Here is a 19,939-nt window from a genome sequence, read left to right on the forward strand (position 1 = left end):
ATTGATGCTGAAAATGTGTTGCTGGAAAAGCGCAGCAGGTCAGGCAGCATCCAAGGAGCAGGAGAATCGATATTTCGGGCATGAGCCCTTCTTCAGGATTCATGAAGGGCTCATGCCCTAAATGTTGATTCTCCTGTTCCTTGGATGCTGCCTGACCTGAGCTTTTCCAGCAACACATTTTCAGCTCTGATCTCCAGCATCTGCAGTCCTCACTTTCTCCCAGTTTAAATTGATGGCCCCTTGTTTTTGCTGCGAACCAGAGGAAGTGTGAGCCACCCATTCATAACTACTTTTTGACATTCTCTGAGCGAGTAACCTTTATCAGTATTGTGATATTCCATCTCCAGTATTCTTAAGGAGCATTTATTTCCTTTCTATAAATAGACACACAATTTTTTAACTGTCACGAATATTGTTGCTTTATGCAGATTTATTACTGCCTCTTCAATTTTGTACTTTAAGCCCTTAATGGAAGCACAGTTGATTATTTTTATGAAATTAACACCTTTGTGCATGGTTTCAAGGAAATATTTGAAACACTAGCTCATCATTTCATTATATGTTTCGAGATCTTTCCATCGAGTTCAGGCTTCCATTTTCTTTTACACCAAATGCACCAATACACATTTCCTGCATTACATTGTTCTGCTACCAGTTCATTTATTCAGCTCACCTATTTATTCCTCAATCTACTACAGAGTTTTTTTTTACTAATTGTGTATTATTAGATAATTTTGATATTTTATTCAGTGCCTAAGTCCAAATATATCTCACCTCTGTTTTGCAGTGTCTTTCTTATTTGTCCTCATGTTCTCTCACTTTATTTGACCCTCTTTCTTCTGTATATATAAAATTATGGGCCCTTCACGCCTTTTTCATTCTTCCATCTATGCAATATCATAAATCCTTTGTTTTCTAACTGTCAAGCAACTTAATATAAAAAAAAAGATGTTGGAAATTTGAAATAAAATCCAAAATGCTGGAAATACACCATATCATTTGGCATTTGAGAGAAAAAAAAGTGTAAAGAATAGTTTTAAGTGCTGACCTTTCATCAGAACAATGTTTTTCTATTATTAATATTCCATTGGATGAATTAATAAAGCCGGTGTGTAAGTGAGTTAGACCAGATAATTTAACTTCTCTTCATTAGTAAAACAAAGCTGAATTATAGAGTCAGAATTGTTAGGCTGTAATTGAAATGTGTGTTAGTTGGTCATAACTATGTTTATATTTAAGGGCTTTTACTGATTTTGCCGTTTTAAAATAATATATTTTATTGTTACTTCTAACATTTCATTCTAACTGTAGTCACCTGTCTGCTAAATACAATAGCTTATTTCAACATTCCACTTGAAGCTTAATGTTTGCCTTTTGCAGTTCATACATTGCTTGAATGTGTTAATTTGAGCTTCGTTGTCACCTGGATAACTTCAGTTTAGAGGAAACAGTCTACTACAGGAGGGTAATATTGGATTTTGAAGTGCCTAAAATGATTTACTTTGTTTACAGTGGTGCCACAGAAAATGATGCACCTTCGCCTATTGAGAAGCATTCCTCAGTTTCCTGTTATCCTTGTAACTGGATTGATTCTAAAGCTATGGACAGTGGAGCTAAACTGCCCCTCAGAAGCCCCTTATTGGACAGCCCTTCAAATCGCTCATCGTGGCCAAACCAACGTTATGGGGATGTTGACCAAGATGGTTGTGATTTTTTATCTGAACACAGAAGTTACTACAGTTATCCACGTCACAAAATACCAAGTACTCCAAAGAACATAGTGCCAGTACTGTTTCAATATGGTAGCAGTGAATGTGCTGGGGGCTGTGAGGAGTTTCCAGTTAATACCATTCCCAGACAGCAACAGCCCAAGGATGGAGGATTTCATTTTATTCCTACTGGCTATCCAAGATCTACAAGTTATTCCTCAGAAGGCTATGGTGAAAAACCTCTAGCAGATAACGTCCAACAAAGTCGGTCATGCCCCACCTTGCCACCACGTCCATTAAAGTTCACCGATGAAGAATTAATTAGCCTAGAAGCACTGTTTCTGCCATCGACTAGAGACGGGGCTGAGGACAAACCACAGATTTGCTCAACAGATCTACCTGAAGAAAAGTTTGTTAACAAAGATAAACTCAGTGTATTTTCTACTCCTCCTCCTCCTCCTCCTCCTCCTCCTCCTCCTCCTCATCTGCAGTTAGCACATTCATGTGGTGATGGATCACCTTGGCAGCCACCATCTGACCTTGGTGGACTGTCTATTGAAGAGGTGTCAAAGTGCCTGCAATTTATTGGTCTCCCTGAAGAGATTGTGTCACTGTTTGTGACAGAAAAAGTTGATGGAAATCTACTTGTACAGCTGACAGAGGAAATCCTGTCTGAAGACTTTCAGCTTAGCAAACTCCAAATTAAAAAGCTTTTGCATTTCATCAGTGGCTGGCGACCCAAGATGTAGTGCTATGATTCAAAAGGCATAAATGTTGAGGATCTGACCTCAACATTTATTGTTTTGCACTAAATAGTCATCATTTTTGGACTGTGTCAAATCAGTGCTGTCTCTCTAAATGGTTTGCTTATAAAGGTACGAAATCAAGTTTTTGTATGTTGATAAAACTGACATCCTACAGACAAAAAAACCTTGCTGGAAGTGTGCCTTGTGTGCTAATCACCCATCATTAACTGTTTGAATTATTAAAAGAATGGAAGTAAACTGGTTGTTTCTCAAGTTTCTAAAATTGTACCTAATGTAGAAGATAATACTGTACTAGGTGTTAGATTCCTGCTCAAAAAGCCTGCTAGGTTTGGTTCAGATTATTGACATACAGAATTGCTATTTAACTGTACTGTTGTGGGTCAAGCCTACTGCTTAGCTACTGTATTAATGTTGCATTTTCTTATAATTGACATATAAAATTATGGTGGCACATGTTTTTACTACTGGTTATAGGTTTTTGCTGGGCACATACATATGTAGATTAATAAAGATACCTAGATTTTTGAGTTGATCTTGAAATAAGTAAACTGAACAGACTGAATTACAACAGATACAACATTTAATATAATAAATCCATTTGAGACTGAACTAAAAGGCCTGAAAGGGGTCATGAGATTTATTGCTTTTGTCTGAAATTGTCTAGTCTCTGTGTTTAAACTTGTTTTTTCTATTTCATACCTGACTAGCTTGAGTGTACATATCTTCAGATATAAAGTTGATGGAAAAGACTTGCTAAATACACTTTCCCAGCCACAGGATGTAATAGACTTATGTTACCAATCATTCATTGCAGCAGTGCACACCAACTGGATCCTTGTTCAGCTGTGCCCTAAAATTGCTAGTTCAAAGTAGTTGAGAAATATTCTGTCTTCTCTCCCAAAATAATAATATTCAACTGTTGAAAATTGTATTCTCCAGGAATAATGTATATTTATATCAATGTATTGTAGTTTCACAACATTCAGAGCAAGACTCTTAAGTTGTCAGTTCATGATGTTGCTGAAGGAAATTTGAACTTCTTCCTTCAGGCATCAATTTTGATTGCGCTCTTGCCAGTAATTTTCAAAACTAAAAAATAGTCAGACCATAACTAGCAATAAGAAAATAAAAGCTTTCAACTATATAAATTCTGACTGCAGCTCAGGATGTCCCAAAGGAAATGCACGTATGGAGTCAGATATTACGAGGGGGCATAGCTTTAAATTAAGGGGTGGTAGGTATAGGACAGATGTTAGGGGTAGGTTCTTTACTCAGCGAGTCGTGAGTTCATGGAATGCCCTGCCAGTAACAGTGGTGGACTCTCCCTCTTTATGGGCATTTAAACGGGCATTCGATAGGCATATGGAGGAAAGTGGGCAGTGTAGGTTAGGTGGGCTTGGATCGGCGCAACATCGAGGGCCGAAGGGCCTGTACTGCGCTGTATTTTTCTATGTTCTATAATAACAGCCAGTTCCTAACAATAGTCCAATTAAATGATAGAAGCAGAGTTAAAATTTTTGTCCTCTTCACAGATGCTATTAAATCTCTTCGGTATTTCAGCATTTTGAGTAATTAACAAGCACATATTTTAATGATTTTTTACATCTACTTGGGGTCTTGATCTAACATCTTATTTGAAGGTTAGCACCTCCAATCAGTGCAGCACCCCCTCAGTATCGCACTGATGTCAGCCTAGATATTTTCCTATGTGCTCAGGTTGGTTGTTGGGATGGAGGTGGTCTTGAATCCACACCACATCATGAGAACGTGTGTTACTAATTGAGCCACAGCTGCCCGAAGCTTTATTTTACAGACCAAATGGATACACAAAGAACCCAAGTTTCACCCATTTGACATCCTGCGTGATTCTTTCCCAGTCAAGGATGCTATTTGATATTGATCTTTGTTTGTGTAAAACTGACTGCCTTTATAAGTAATTCTAAAGTGATTTGTAAGACATAGCAAGGCATTATACAAGTTAAAAACAAACAAAAGCAGCTGTTTTCTCTCCGCAGATGCTACCAGACCTGCTGCATTTCTCTAGCAATTTTTATTCTGTTGTCAATTATGTAAATACAAACACCACAAAATTTGCATGTACCCCTTTCTGTCAAGTTGACAGCCCTTGTTTCTCAAAGTTACATTTGAGCTGAAAGCTTTTCAAGTAGACAGGTATGTTTTCTCTCAAACATGCATGCAGTTAAATCTCCTTATAAATAGATGTCAAGAAAGCAGGTGTGCTTTTGGCTCTTCAAACTCAACATTCTTCAGATTGGATTGAATATGAAGTCTAATTTCTAGCTCTCAGACGCAGTGCACATAAGCTACTGAGCAAATTAATTTGCCAAATCAACAATTATGATTGTAATTCCAGAACTAACTACCAGTTTCAGATATATAAATTTAGGAGCAGCAGTAAGCTGATCTGCTCCTCGAGTCTGTTGCACCACTCAGTAAGATTGTGGTTTATTGTTGTAGCCTCATATCCCTTAGATTCTTGACTGGCAAAGGAAATCAATCTGTTAGCGAGTTTTGAGAAGATTTGTAGCTGAATTTGAGGTTCTGGATGTAGGTTTGCTCACTGAGCTGGAAGGTTCATTTTCAGATGTTTCATCACCATACTAGGTAACATCAGTGAGCCTCCAGATGAAGCGCTGGTGGCATGGCCTGCTTTCTATTTGTTTAGGCTTCCTGGGTTGGTGACATCATTTCCTGTGGTTATGTAATTTCCTGTTCTTTTTTTCCTCAGTGGGTGGTAAATGGGATCCAAGTCAAAAGTATTTGTTGATAGAATTATGGTTCGAATGTGGTGCCTCTAGGAATTCTCGTACGTGTCTAATGTGGTGCCTCTAGGAATTCTCGTACGTGTCTCTGTTTGGCTTGTCCGAGGATGGATGTGTTATCACAGTCGAAGTGGTGTCTTTCCTCATCTATATGTAAGGATACGAGTGAGAATACTTATGGCTTGTTGAAGCTCATGTATTCTGGTGGCTAATTTTCTTGTTTGTCCAATGCAGTGTTTGTTACAACACTACATTGTCACAGCAGAAAACTAGGCACCAGGATACATGAACATCAACTAGCCACAAAAAACATGACCCATTCACTAGTATCCTTACACATACATAAGGAAGGGCACCACTTCGACTGGGCCAACACATCCATCCTAGGACAAGCCAAACAGACACACGCACAAGAATTCCTAGAAGACCATAAGACATAGGAGTGGAAGTAAGGCCATTTGGCCCATCAAGTCCACTCTGCCATTCAATCATGGCTGACGGGCATTTCAACTCCACTTACCAGCATTCTCCCTATAGCCTGGCATTCCAACTGGAACTCTATCAACAACACATTGACTTGGATCCCATTTATCACCTTCTGAGAAAAAGAATGGGAAATGACAACACCATGGGAAATGACGTCACCAATCCAAACACATAAATAGAAAGTGGGCTTTGCCACCAGTTCTACATCTGGAGGCTCACTGATGATGTTATCTAGTATGATGACGAAATGTCTGAAAAAAAACAAACCTTCCAGCTCAGCGAAAAACCTACATCCAGAAATCAATTTGTGCCTTAAAAATATTTAGTGGCCATAGAATTCCAGAGGCATGACCCTTTAGGAGAGAAACAAAAGTCTCCTCACTTCCACCACAGGGAGAATCCTTATTTTCAAATTGTGTCCCACATCGGGTGGTATTTTCTCTACATTGGCCCAGTCAAATCCCCTCAGTACCTTATGTTTCAGGAGTATCAACATACCCAGACATGCACACACTTCCAGTAGATACAAAGCATTGTAACAAGCCAAGCCACTGTAACCTTTCCTCATAAAATAAGCTCCTCATCCCAGAATCGGTCAAATGAATGTTTTCTGCATTTTTGCTAATGCAGTATGTACTTTCTTAAATAAGGACACCAGTACTGCATCCTATAACCTTGTACAGATTTCTTCCTTGTACAGTCACAATGGTTGCAAAATATGCCACATTTATATTTAATTCTGGTAATAAACACGATTTGTTGCTTTCTTAGTCAATTGCTATACCTGCATACTGACTTAATGATTTAGTTATTTAAATCATAACTATCACTACTTAAACATTGAGTATGTGGTTAATAGTCATATGTTACCCAGTAGTTTGAATAGCATAAATGAGAGATATTTGATGAAATGAATGAATTATAAAAATTGTTTAGTGGTATCACCATAATATTATATGATTTCTGATCAAATTGTGAGAATGAAATTAATTGCCATTTGTTTTGTGTAAAACTAAAATGCTGACAAGTAACAGAAAATGTGATGGATGTAGAGCAGATCATTGTTGGAAGAAAAAGGAATGTATATCAGAAACATGTCAATTGGAAGAGTTGTTACATGTAGCAGGATGGGAGAAAGTGTATCCAAGGCTATGGGAGTCATTGGTCATAGTATTTGTTGGTTTACAGCTATCTCCAGAAATGGACATGAAGATATTTTAAATAGAGTCCCTGTTTGGAAGCCAGACTGATTGATCAGGTTGCCTGCTTGTAGGGTGAGCAAGGTCACAGAAGATGTCACCGCTTTTCTGTTAGGTTTTTCGATTGCAGAGGTGACAGGGTGGAGTTGATTTATGAAATGAGATGAGGGTAGTATAAGAAATTGTTGGTGGTTGGGGTTGTATGTGAGTTTGCTCCATTCAAATGTTTTTGAACCTGAAGTAAACCCCTGACCTTCTTTCTGCCTTATGGATACAGCCCATCATTCCCCCTTTTGCCAGCCTCAATGGAGCATACAATAAAATGTAAGCATGCAAAAATGGAGACTTGTGATCAAGCTTTTACTTTCGCTGATAAAGCTAGCATGAATACAGGTTGGTCATCTAGAGTGCTAGAGATGTACAGCATGGAAACCCTTTGGTCCAACTTGTCCAGATATCCCAACCCAATCTAGTCCCACCTGCCAGCACCTGGCCCATATCCCTCCAAACCCTTTCTATTCGTATACCCATCCAGATGCCTCTTAATTCCATCTCATAATAATGGAAATGGGAGAGCTAAAGGCAGGTTGGGTTTATGTTTTAAGTTGATATTTTGACCTCTCATTTCAACCAAACCCATTGGTTTACCTCTTGTTACTTTCTGTGTCTCATAATGCATTCCAGTAATTTCTCTTAACTGTTGAGCTTGCAGATCTGTGGGTCACGTACTTCCTCCCTCCCACCTGATGATAAAGTACAATGAATAGGCTGAATAGCCTGTTCTTACTTTTATAATATTGGCAGTTTTTGATACAAAGCCACAATTCCTGATTGTGTACATAATTGAAAGATTATAATTAGTGCATCAACAATTTACCTATTTCTCTTAATAGATAATGTTAGAAACTACTTGATCTTCTCAATCAATAGCTACAGCACAGAAGGAGACTGCATTTGCATTGGTGTGCTGGACTCCTCCATTTGAGAAGATGAGGAATTTGTGGAGTGTCCACCACCATTCACATCTAGACACGGGAAGACTTCAGATCTTGGATCTGATGCATTCTTTATGGAATTGCTTAGCTCTATTTGCTTGTATTGTTTGGCATGTGTAGTACTGTTTTAAAGCTTTAGCAGGTTGATATCTCAATTTTAGGTATGGATGGTGTTGGTCTTGGATACCTTCTTGAACTCCTCATTGAGCTAGTGTTGATTACCTGGATTAATGCTGGTGTAGAGTGGGTAAAGGGGTTGAGGGTGTTACATGATATTCAGTAGGAGATTTCCTTGTTTATATTTGACCTGATGCCATGATAATTCATGGATCCAGAGTTAAGCTTGAGGACTATTAGTGCAGCTTCTACTTGAATATATGCCACTGTGCTGCTAGCTCTGCTTAATTTGCCTTACCAGAAATGGTGTTGTGTAATGTTGTGTGTTCTATGAATATGACTATGCCAGGCTCATCTGATTTTGATATCTACTCACAGATTTTAGAAAGAAGGACTTTTATAAGATCAACAGGACTGTCTTTGATCCATTTTTGGTACCTTCATCAATGTCTGGAGATCTGTCTTGGTTCAGTTAATAATATCCTTTCTCGCAGTTGATGCAATTGTAGTTTGCTAGGACATATCAGAGGATAGTTAAGAATGAACTGTACAAGTAAGCTGATTTGTGTCTCTAAAGGCCATTAGTGATCAGTTTTCATGATGATCAACAGTAGCTTCATGGTCATCATTAAACTTCTGATTCCAGGTTTTTATTGAATCCAACTTCCACCTTTTTGGCTTGGACAGATTACCTGGATTACTATTCCAGCAGCAAACCCACTAGGTCATTGCTTCCCATGTTATGAACATTGTAAATAGTTGAGTTCTCAGTGAACACCAACATCTGTTTAATGAAAAATGTGCTGTTACTGCTGTTGTCTTGATCATACATGAATGTGAGACTTTCCGAAGTATGAAGAAACAGATGAGTTTGGCATCTGCTTTGAGTTTGATATGATACACAGTATTAAACTTCCCTATGTCTATAAAGACAGAGCAAGTGTTGCCCAACCTCGTACAAGCTAGTTGGCAACTACATCTGTCTTAAGAATGAGCTTGAAAGTTGTATCGGATCTCCAGCTAGGTGGCAAACACCTAGTTGTGATTACATTTCCTAAAACTGGCCATTTAGCATGTGATTTGATTGCTCTTGGCTGAAAAATTAGGTTGTAGGGTAGCCTTTCTCAGCCATGTAAGGCTATCTGACAAACAGTGACTCCAGCCCCTGTGTCTAACTTAGTATGTGTGGTGGGTATTGGTGGTAATTTGAGTTCCCGTGTTGGTGATCCTAGTTGATAACTTCAGCAATAAATCAGATTTCTCTGTTTGAAAGGCATCCCTTCACAATATATCTGGTTTATTTCCTAGTACTTAAACCTGTGGTGAACAAGGAGCACCATAATTGTCAGTGTAACTTTCCTGGGATATGGGTAGAGTCGTCTTTCTGTCTGTAATGCTTCTTGCTATCAATTGAGAAGTCACATAACACAGGTTACAGTCCAACACCTTTATTTAAAATCTCAGGCTTTCAGAGACCTGCTGCATCATTACTTCATCTCACAAAGGAGCAGCACTTCAACAGCTTGTGATTTTAAATAAACCTGGTGGACTATAACCTTGGTGTCATGTGACTTTGTCTACCTAGTCCAACACTAGCATCTCCACACCCTGTCAAATTGAATGACTTGTAAAATGATGGCTGGCACTTGTTAACATGGTTTAAGGGTTTCTGCTGTTGTGTACTTTAGTTTCTGTGTCCTGTACGACAGCTGTAACACTGGCTAGCTCACTTTGGAACCTTGAGTATCTGTTTTAAAAAAAGCTCTAGGTGGGTTAAAACATAAGAATAGCTCATCTTGTTTGGTCCAATGTTCAAATTGATGTTGGGTACCTTCCCCTGCTAATTGAATTTGGAAGATTTGTTAATGTGGATGTCTTAAGATCTTTCTTCACAGTTGAGTAACTAGAGCATTGCCATTTTGACATGCTGCTAGGGTAAGCCCATTGTGGTTTGTTGGTCGAGTTTACCCCTAAAGGTTTGGAGTATGGCTGCTGCTAGTCCCTTTGAAGGGGTTATTTATTTATTGTCACATATATCTTGAAGATACAGTGAAAAGTGTTTTGTCACCACAATCTGGCATTATTTTGAGGTACAATAAAGACAAAAAGACATTTACCTAAATAAGAATTCATCTGGTCAAACTGAATCTCAAGCACGGCTTCAGGGCTTCTGCAAAATACTCTGGTCCTCAAGGAGTCCCACTCCGGGAACAGCAATGACAAGTGATGATCCAGGAGACCTTGGCTCTGCTGCCATACCTTCCTCACTGACACCACCAAAACTCCAGGTTCTGGGTCCACCTGAACCAGGACTTCCTGTCTAAGCCTACCCCCACCAGGAGTCATGGCTCTGTACCTACCTCCACCAGGAATCCTGGCACCTGGCCATCAGGAGGCCAGGCTACAAGCTTAATGCTGCCAGGAGTCCCCACTCCAGGCATTGCCACATCCAAGAATCCAGGCTCTGGGAGTACTGCTGTCAAGAGTCCAAGCACCACTGCAACTGAGTCCAAGCACTACTCCTGCCACCAGGAATCCTGGTCCACACCACCGCTTTGGCCTCAAAGATGAAGAACAACAGTGCGGCACGGTGGCTCAGTGGTTAGCACTGCTGCCTCAGAGCACCAGGGACCCAGGTTAAATTCCAGCCTCTGGTGACTGTATGGAGTTTGCACATTCCCCCACTATCTGTGTGGGTTTCCTCCCATAGTCCAAAGATGTGCAGGTCAGGTGAATTGGCCATGCTAAATTGCCCACAGTGTTAGGCGCATTAGTTAGAGGGAAATGGTTCTGAGTGGGTTACTCTTCAGAGGGTCGTTGTGGACTTGTTGGGTTGAAGGTCCTGTTTCCACACTGTAGGGAATCCAAAAAAGAGAGGAAGGAAAAATACTAAAAGTACATGGAGAACTTATGCTACTGGCCTCGTGTGGAAGGGCTCCAACCCATCCAAACACTAGCTACTGTGCCAGTGCCATCTTGGATAATGGCTAAAATAGCTTAAAGCTTTGAGCCAGATAACACTTGTGTTCTTTGCCAGGTGAAGTGCCAGTAGTAGAAACAAAGAAGCAGTGCTCTGAAAGCTTTTGATCTCAAATAAACCTTTTGGACTGAAACCTGGTGTCATGTGACTTCCATCTTTGACACCATCTTGTGACCATTGTGTGGCTGAAGAATTGGTGCAGGAGGGAGGGTTTGAGATTCCTGGATCGCTGGGACATTTTCAAGGGAAGGTGGAACCTCTAAAATAGTCTGCGCCTGAACCAGAATGGGACCAAAATCATTATGGTTAAGTTTTAGTGCTATTGGGAGGAGTTTAAACTAGTTCACTAGGGGCAGGGGAGACTGTGTGAAAGGTCAATAATGGCACAGTAGCAGTAGTGTGTACTATCTAAAAGATGCACTGCAGAAGTTGATCAAAGAACCTCAGACAGTAACTTCCAAACCCACAACTACTTCTATCTGAAGAACAAGGATAGCAGATACATGGGAACACCACCACCTTCACGTTTGTGTCCAAGCAACTCACTATCTTGATTTGAAAAATATTGCTTTTTATCCAGTGTCGCTAGGTCAAAATCCTGGAATTCACTCCTCGGTGGCATTGTGGGGTCAACTCCCAGTTAAGCTGCCTTCTTGAACTGCTGAAGTCTACCACCAACCCCTCAAGGGCAACCAGGAATGGGCAACAAATGCTGGCCAGCCAGCAATACTTCTATTCCATTAAAAAAATTTTTTTTTAGAAAAGGAATCTAGGCCAAGGGGGTTTGGACATGTTGGACCTCAAGGCGTAAGGTGAGGCTGGGATGACTTCTAATGCTAGCAATGTTACAGGTGAGACAAATGAGTTAAGAGCATGGATTGATACATGGAATTGTGATGTTGTCATAACCAAGACAGGGTTGAGGAAGGGGAAGAACTGGCAATTTTACATCTTCTCCATTTCTGCATGAAGATCCTGTACTCTGAAATGTTGAGAGAAGGTGGTGTCATATTAGAGTGATGCTATCTTGGAAGGGTATGAACAAGCAAGCTTATGGTTAGAGTTTTGGAGTTTAGCAAGTGGGCAGTGTTAGAAAAGTGATTTAAGGCACCCCAAATAGCAAGCAGTTGATGAGCAATTATGTAGTCATTGAAGTGTGCAAAAATAACAATAGGGTAATTGGGTTTCAACTTCCCCAACATTGGGATAATCCTAACATGAAGGGACAAATGTCTTGAATGTAGGAAAGCTTTTCAACATGTAGAAGGGAGTGTGCAGTCCTGGACTTAATGGAAGGGGCAGTGAGGGAGCATTTTAGTGACCGTGACTCTAACCACATATTTTAAGTACAATGAAGGTCTACAAAAAAAAAAGGTTTTGAATTGGGGAGGGAGGCAGATTCTGAAATATGGCAGGATCTGGCAAAAGTACGTTGAAACACAGGGTAAATCTGTAGCAGACAGTAAATGTTCAAAAAGGAATTGGGAACTTCACAGGCCCTTTAAGTTGAAATGTAGGAGTATCCATCCCAAAGAATTCTGGATATCTAGAAATAATCAGGATGGGATGAAAAGGAAAAGCGAGGAATATAACAAGTACAAATGGAGCAAGTCAAGGAGGCTCTAATGGAGTACAGAAAGTGGGATGGAGGGATCTTCAAAAAGCAATTAGGAGATCAAAGAACAAGAGAACCAGGAGTAGGAGTAGACCATCTGGCCCTTTGAGCCTGCTGTGCCATTCAGTAAGATCATGGCTGATTTTTCAGTGGACTCAGCTCCACAGTGTCCTCTCACCGCATCCCTTAATTCCTTTACTGTTCAAAGAAAATCTATCTTAGCTTTAGCAATGTTTACTGAAGTAGCATTGGCTACTTTACTGGGCAGGGAATTCCACAGATTTACAAGTCTCTGGGTGAGGAAGTTCCTTCTTAATGCAGTCCTAAATCTGCTCCCCCAAATTTTGACGCTATGCCCTCGGCCTAGTCTCACCTGCCAGTGGAAACTTCCTCCTTCCTCCCTACTTCTATCTTATGTTTTTCTCTCTCCCCCCTCCCACCCCACCACTCCCCCTCCCATTCTTCTAAATTCCAATGTATATAATCGCAACTACTCAGTCTCTCCTCATAAGCCAAGCCCCTCCACTCTGGAATCAACTTAGTAAATCTCCTCTGCACCCACTCTAGTGCCAGTACATCCTTTCTCCAGGAGAACAATACTGCACACAGGTCTGGCCTCAGCAGCACCCTGTACAGCTGCAACATAACCTCCCTACTTTTAAACTTAATCCCTTCAGCAATGAAGGACAAAATTTCATTTGCCTTTTGAATTCCTTGTACCTGCAGACCAATCCTCTGTGATTCATGCACAAGGACACCCAGGTCCCTCTGCATAGCAGCATGCTGCAATCAGAAAACACTGCTGGACATGATTGGAGAAGAATCCCAAGATTTTATAGAAATTCTACATTTTACAAAGGGAAGAGGAAAGGCAGAGGAAAAGTTTGGTCCGTTATGGACTAAGGGCGCATTCTGTGCATGAATCTGGAGGTAGAGTTAGATGAGGACTTCACATCTGTCTTCACTCTGGAAGAGGAGGATTTACATAATTCAGGAAGAACAGTGAGGTTCTTGAACAGATTAATATTAAGAGTAATAAAATATTGGACACTCCTCCAGGTCTGAATGAGTTGTATCCCAGGCTGTTATGGGAACAGGAGATGCTGACCGAAATTTTTAATTCCTTTCTGATCACAAGGAAGATATTAGAGGAGTGGAGGGCAGCTAGTGTTTCCATTTTTCAAGGGTAGTAAAGATAAAGCAGAGAATTACAGACTAGTGTGTCTTACATCAGTGGTAGGGAAACTATTGAGAACATTCTGAAACACAGAATTAATCTCCATGTAGATGAGGTATGTACACTTGATATAGTTTATATGGATTTCAGCAAAGCCTTTGACAATATTGGATACTGATAAAGAAGGTAAAAGCACATGGGATCCAAGCTAACTTGGCAAGTTGGATCCAAAATTGGCTTAGTGACAGGAGACAAACAGGTGGTATAATGTCTGTATGACTGGAAGTTGGTGTCCAGTGGCAAATCACAAGGATGAGTGCAGGATCTCTTCTTGTTCATGATAAATAAAACACATCTTCTAGTTCCCCTCTAATTCCTTTGACAACTCTAATTAGTCAGACTTGATTTCTCTTTCATGAGGCCATACTGACTCTGCTTGATTAAATTATGATTTTCCATTTGTTATTACTTTTTAAAAATAATTGATTCCAATGCTATTTCAACAATAGATGTTAGGCTAATGGGACTGTAGTTAAGCCACGTCTGAAGTACTGTGTGCAGTTCTGGTCTCCATACTAGCGGAAGTATGTTGCCCGAGTGGAGAACTTTAGCTATGAAGAAAGGCCGGGTAAGATTTGGAGCAGGGAAGTTTGAGGGGGATCTAATTGAATTGTATAAGATTAAAAAGGGAATGGAGGGATGAATACAAACCAGCTGTTCTCAACTGAAGGGTCAATAACAAGGGGGCATAAATTTAAGGAGGTTTTAAAATGGATTTGAGGAAAAATGTTTTCAGCCAGAAGATTTGGATTGCCTGCCTAGATTGAGTTAAAAATCACATAACACCAGGTTATAGTCCAACAGGTTTATTAGGAAGCACTACTACTTCGTCGGTGGTTGATGAACAAAAGCTAGTGCTTCCAAATAAACCTGTTGGACTATAACCTGATGTTATGTGATTTTTAACTTTGTCCACCCCAGCGCAACACAGGATCCTTCAAATCATGCGTAAATTGAGTGTTTGGATGAACATTTGATGTGTCATAACATTCAAGGTGATGGGACTGGTGTTGATTTAGTGTGGCATTGGCAGTACAGACTTGTTGGAAGTCTTCAGCGTTGAAAGATTGTGTCTTCTCCTTAAATGGGGAGGTGATAGCCTAGTGTTATTACTGCTGAACTGTTAATCCAGGTAATGCTCTGGGGACCCAGGTTCTGTCATGGTAGATGGTGGAATTTGAATTCAATAAAAACCTGGAGGAGTCTAACGACGACCATGAAACTATTGCCAATTGACAAAAAAAAATCTAGTTCACTAGATGTAATTTAAGAAAAGAAACTGCCATCGGTATGTGTCTGGCCTACATGTGACTCTAGATCCACACCAATGTGGTTGACACTTAACTGTCCTCTGGCTAATTAGGGATGAGCAATAAATGCTGGTCGAGCCAGCAATGCCCACATCCCATGAATTAATAAATAAAGTCCATTCATTCCAGTTATTAGTCAAATAAATGTTCTCTGACCTGTTGCCAATGCATCTTTAAGTGCTGAAGTGATGCAGACTTACCTGTATAAATGAAGCATAAACTCCCTATTTTTCTATTCAATTCCCTGCACAACAAAATCTCATTTTATATTTGCTTTTTTGATCACTTACTGTGGCTCCACACTAACCTCCTGTGGTTCATGCACATGGACCCTCAGATCTCTCCAAGCTGGACAGCTTCTTACCATTGACATAATATGCTTTTAAATTATTTCTGCTAAATTTCTCACTTTTCCCACATTACACTTCATTTACCAAATATTTTCCCACTCCCTTAACCGAGCTATATCTTTTTGCAGCCTCCATGTTATCCTCTTCATTATGTTCTTCCCTAACTACCTCTGTGTTATCAGCAAATTTAACAACTTTTTGTTACTTCTAAGTCATTCATATAAATTGTAAACAGTTGAGATGGCAGCACCAATACATGTGGCATCCTATCTTGTTACATTTGTATATGCTCTGCTTTGTGTCAGCCAGTAAATCTTCTACCCATGCTAATGTGCTACTACAGGTGGTTTTACTTTTCAAAAATGTTTCATGTGACAGGACTTGTCACCGAGCACTTGTCAGACCACAGCTCCAACAATTTATTCAAGACTATTTATCCAGTGATTGTGATTTTGCTGAATTCCCTCTCTTCTACTCCTTATTTATCACTGCTTTTGGGATTAGTCATGTCCTAATGAAGTATGATGGAAATTACATTTTGAATTCATTTACCATTTGCTTATTTTTCATTATTAATTCTCTAGGCTCCATTCCTAAGATCCACTGCTCATTTTTTAAAAAAAACTTTTAATATATATCTGTAGAAACTCCATCTGTGTTTATATTTCTGGCTAGCCCTCTCTCATTCTATTTTTCTTTCCTTATTAAGTTTTTGCTCATTTGTTGCTGTTTTGTATAAAATTCTGTCCAAACTTCTGATGTATCACCTGTCTTTGCACAGTTAAATGCTTCTTTTTTGTTCAAGATTGGTGCTATGTCTTATTTGTTATAATGCATATATTTTCTGTATTCTGTGAAAGTCCCCCGAATTTTTTTCCATTACATCTCAGACCCACTCCACTTCCTCAGTCATGATTGGTGCCACCTAAGGGCTCTTTCCCAATGTGGTCATAGGTTAATCCAATTATTACACAATACCAAGTCTAGTATAGTTTGTTCTCTGCTTAACTCCATTCTAAGAAGTGATGACGAGAATATTCCATATACTCATCTAGGCTACCTTTGCCCAGAATATGTAGATTAAATTTTCCCATGATTATTGCTGTGCGTTTCTGACAAGCGTTTGTTATCTCTCTCTTTATGCTCCACATTATTGTATCATTACTGTTCCAGGGGAGTTGGATACCAATTCTACTAGTGACTTTTTGCAATTACCAATTTTCATCAAGTTTTTTCCACATCCTGCTTTCCAGAGTCATCCCTCTCTGTTGTCTAATACCTCTCTAATACGGTCATAAACTAACAGAGCTAGCCTTTCATTCTTTTTTTAAGTTTACTGTCCTTTGTCAAGTTTCAGGATCAAATCTATGTAACCTTGCAACTATGGCATGGAATGGGTATCTATCCCTTCTAACCATTGTCTCTTTATGATTTTGCAAATTAATGCCTTCTGTATTGCCTTGATTCTGCTTCTAGATTTATCACGTCTTCCCAAATGTAATCCTTGCAGTCAGACACTCCTGTTCTTGATCACTGACCATATCTTAAGGAATGTGACTGCATCATAGTCTGACGTATTCAGGTAACCTTCACCTTCCCAGATGCATTGTAGTGTCTATAGTTCAGACTCTAGCACTGACACAAAGCTGCCTGAGCTTCAAACACTTACTGAAGAACTTTTAAAATAGTGATGGAAAAGGATAGACCACATCTAAAAGTTGAAGTTCTAAATTGGAGAAAGGCCAATTTTGACGGTATTAGGCAAGAACTTTAGGAAGCTGATTGGAGGCAGATGTTAGCAGGTGAAGGAACAGCTGGAAAATGGGAAGCCTTTAGAAATGAGATAACAAGAATCTAGAGCAAGTATATTCCTGTCAGGGTGAAAGGGAAGGCTGGTAGGTATAGGTAATGCTGAATGACTAAAGAAATTGAGGGTTTGGTTAAGAAAAAGAACAAAGCATGTGTAAGGTACAGACAGGATAGATCGAGTGAATCCTTAGAAGAGTATGAAGAAAGTAGGAGTATACTTAAGAGGGAAATCAAGAGGGCAAAAAGGGGACATGAGATAGCTTTGGCAAATAGAATTAAGGAGAATCCAAAGGGTTTTTACAAATACATTAAAGGACAAAAGGGTAACCAAGGAGAAAATAGGGTCCCTCAAAGATCAGCAAGGTGGCCTTTGTGTGGAGCCACAGAAAATGGGGGGGGGGCACTAGTATTTTGCATCAGTATTTATTGTGGAAAAAGATATGGTAGATATAGACTGCTGGGAAATAGATGGTGACATCTTGCAAAATGTCTATATTACAGAGGAGGAAGTGCTGGATGTCTTGAAACGCATAAAGGTGGATAAATCCCCAGGACCTAAATCAGATGTACCCTAGAACTCTGTGGGAAGCTAGAGAAGTGATTGCTGGGCCTCTTGCCGAGATATCTGTATCATCGAGAGTCACGAGTGAGGTGCTGGAAGACTGGAGGTTGGCTAACGTGGTGCCATGGTTTAAGAGGGGTGGTATGGACAAGCCAGGGAACTACAGACCAGTGAGCCTAATGTCAGTGGTGGGCAAGTTGTTGGAGGAAATCCTGAGAGACAGGATGTACATGTATTTGGAAAGGCAAGGACTGATTAGGGCTAGTCAACATGGCATTGTGCGTGGGAAATCATGTCTCACAAACTTGATTGAGTTTTTTTGAAGAAGTAACAAAGAGGATTGATGAGGGCAGAGCTGTAGATGTGATCTATATGGATTTCAATAAGGCATTTGACAAGACCGATCAGCAAGGTTAGATCTCACGGAATACAGGGAGAACTAGCCATTTGGATACTGAACTGGCTCAACGGTAGAAGACAGAGGGTGGTGGGGAGGCCTGTGACCAGTGGAGTGTTTTTTTACTTTTTGTCATTTACATAAATGATTTGATTGCAAGCATAAAAGGTACAGTTAGTAAGTTTGCAGATGACACGAAAATTGGAGGTATGGTGGACAGCGAAGAGGGTTACCTCAGATTACAACAGGATCTTGAAAGTGGAGTCGCAGGTAGATAGGATAGTGAAGAAGGGATTTGGTATGCTTTCCTTTATTGGTCAGAGTATTGAGTACAGGAGTTGGGAGGTCATGTTGCAGCTGTACAGGACATTGGTTTGGCCACTGTTGGAATACTGCGTGCAATTCTGGTCTCCTTCCTATCGGAAAGATGTTGTGAAACTTAAAAGGATTCAGAAAAGATTTACAAGGATGTTGCCAGCGTTAGAGGATTTGAGCTACAGGCAGGGGCTGTGAACAGGCTGGGGCTGTTTTCCCTGGAGTGTCGGAGGCTGAGGGGTAACCTTATAGAGGTTTGCAAAATTATGAGAGGCACAGATAGGAGAAATAGGCAAAGTCTTTTCCCTGGGGCTGGGGAGTCCAGAACTAGAGGGCATAGGTTTAGGGTGAGAGGGGAAAGATATAAAAGAGAACTAAGGGGCAACATTTTCACGCAGAGGGTGGTATGTGTATGGAATGAGCTGCCAGAGGATGTGGTGGAGGCTGGTCCAATTGCAACATTTAAGAGGCATTTGGATGGGTATATGAATAGGAACGGTTTGGAGGGATATGGGCTGGGTGCTGGCAAGTGGGACTAGATTGGGTTGGGATATCTGGTCGGCATGGACGGGTTGTCCAAAGGGTCAGTTTCCACGCTGTACATCTGTGACTCTAAGTGTTTGCTCTGGACCAGACAGGCATCTGGGAAATCCTTCCTGCTACAATCATGACACATCACCTGTCCTACTATTTTTAATGTTTTTTGAATTAATTACTTAACCATTTTATGCAATTATATACTTGTGTTCTTATATGCCTCATTAACCTTAACCACTAGTTGCTTTATATATCACCTTAGTAGAATAAATTTCAGTTGCTTAACAGATATTTACCAATTTTCATTCTCCTGTAGCTGTGTACGAATCACTTCCAAGAGGACAAATAATTGTGCTAAAAATGTGTTGCTGGAAAAGCAACACATCAGGAATGATGAAGGGCTTATGCCCGAAACATCGAATTTCCTGTTCCTTGGATGCTACCTGACCTGCTGCGCTTTTCCAGCAACACATTTTCAGCTCTGATCTCCAGCATCTGCAGACCTCACTTTCTCCTCGACAAATAATTGTGAAAAGAAAAATAATAAAATACCTTTTCCACCTTCAATCTAACTCCAACGCTGTATTGTAAGTCATACTCTGGTGCAGCTTAAAAACAACTGCATTGTCAGAAAATTGCACACAACCTGCTTTTTTAATCTGGTCCTATGCAATTAGAAAACTTTGACTTTGTTACTAGCATAATCGCATTTTCTAATTTTACATTAAAGTGATTTTTTTTCTGTAAAGGATTTAGCTAAGCAAAAAAAAA

At 40.0% G+C, this 19,939-nt stretch overlaps 1 protein-coding gene across 3 annotated transcripts in view; it reads left to right on the forward strand.

The window, feature by feature from the left end:
• Positions 1–19,939, forward strand: part of garem (GRB2 associated, regulator of MAPK1) — a 149,152-nt gene that overhangs the window by 121,482 nt on the left and 7,731 nt on the right. For 2 of the 3 annotated variants that reach the window (XM_060823548.1, XM_060823549.1), the window contains one exon: positions 1,513–3,039. In XM_060823548.1, coding sequence (XP_060679531.1) covers positions 1,513–2,458 — 946 coding nt within the window. In that variant the 3' untranslated portion in view covers positions 2,459–3,039. Of the gene's footprint in view, positions 1–1,512; positions 3,040–19,939 lie in introns of those variants that run through there. The other variant, XR_009644458.1, reaches the window with a different exon arrangement.

Source organism: Hemiscyllium ocellatum, chromosome 4 (genome assembly GCF_020745735.1).
Source record: "Hemiscyllium ocellatum isolate sHemOce1 chromosome 4, sHemOce1.pat.X.cur, whole genome shotgun sequence".
In the NCBI taxonomy this organism is placed as follows: Eukaryota; Metazoa; Chordata; class Chondrichthyes; order Orectolobiformes; family Hemiscylliidae; genus Hemiscyllium; species Hemiscyllium ocellatum.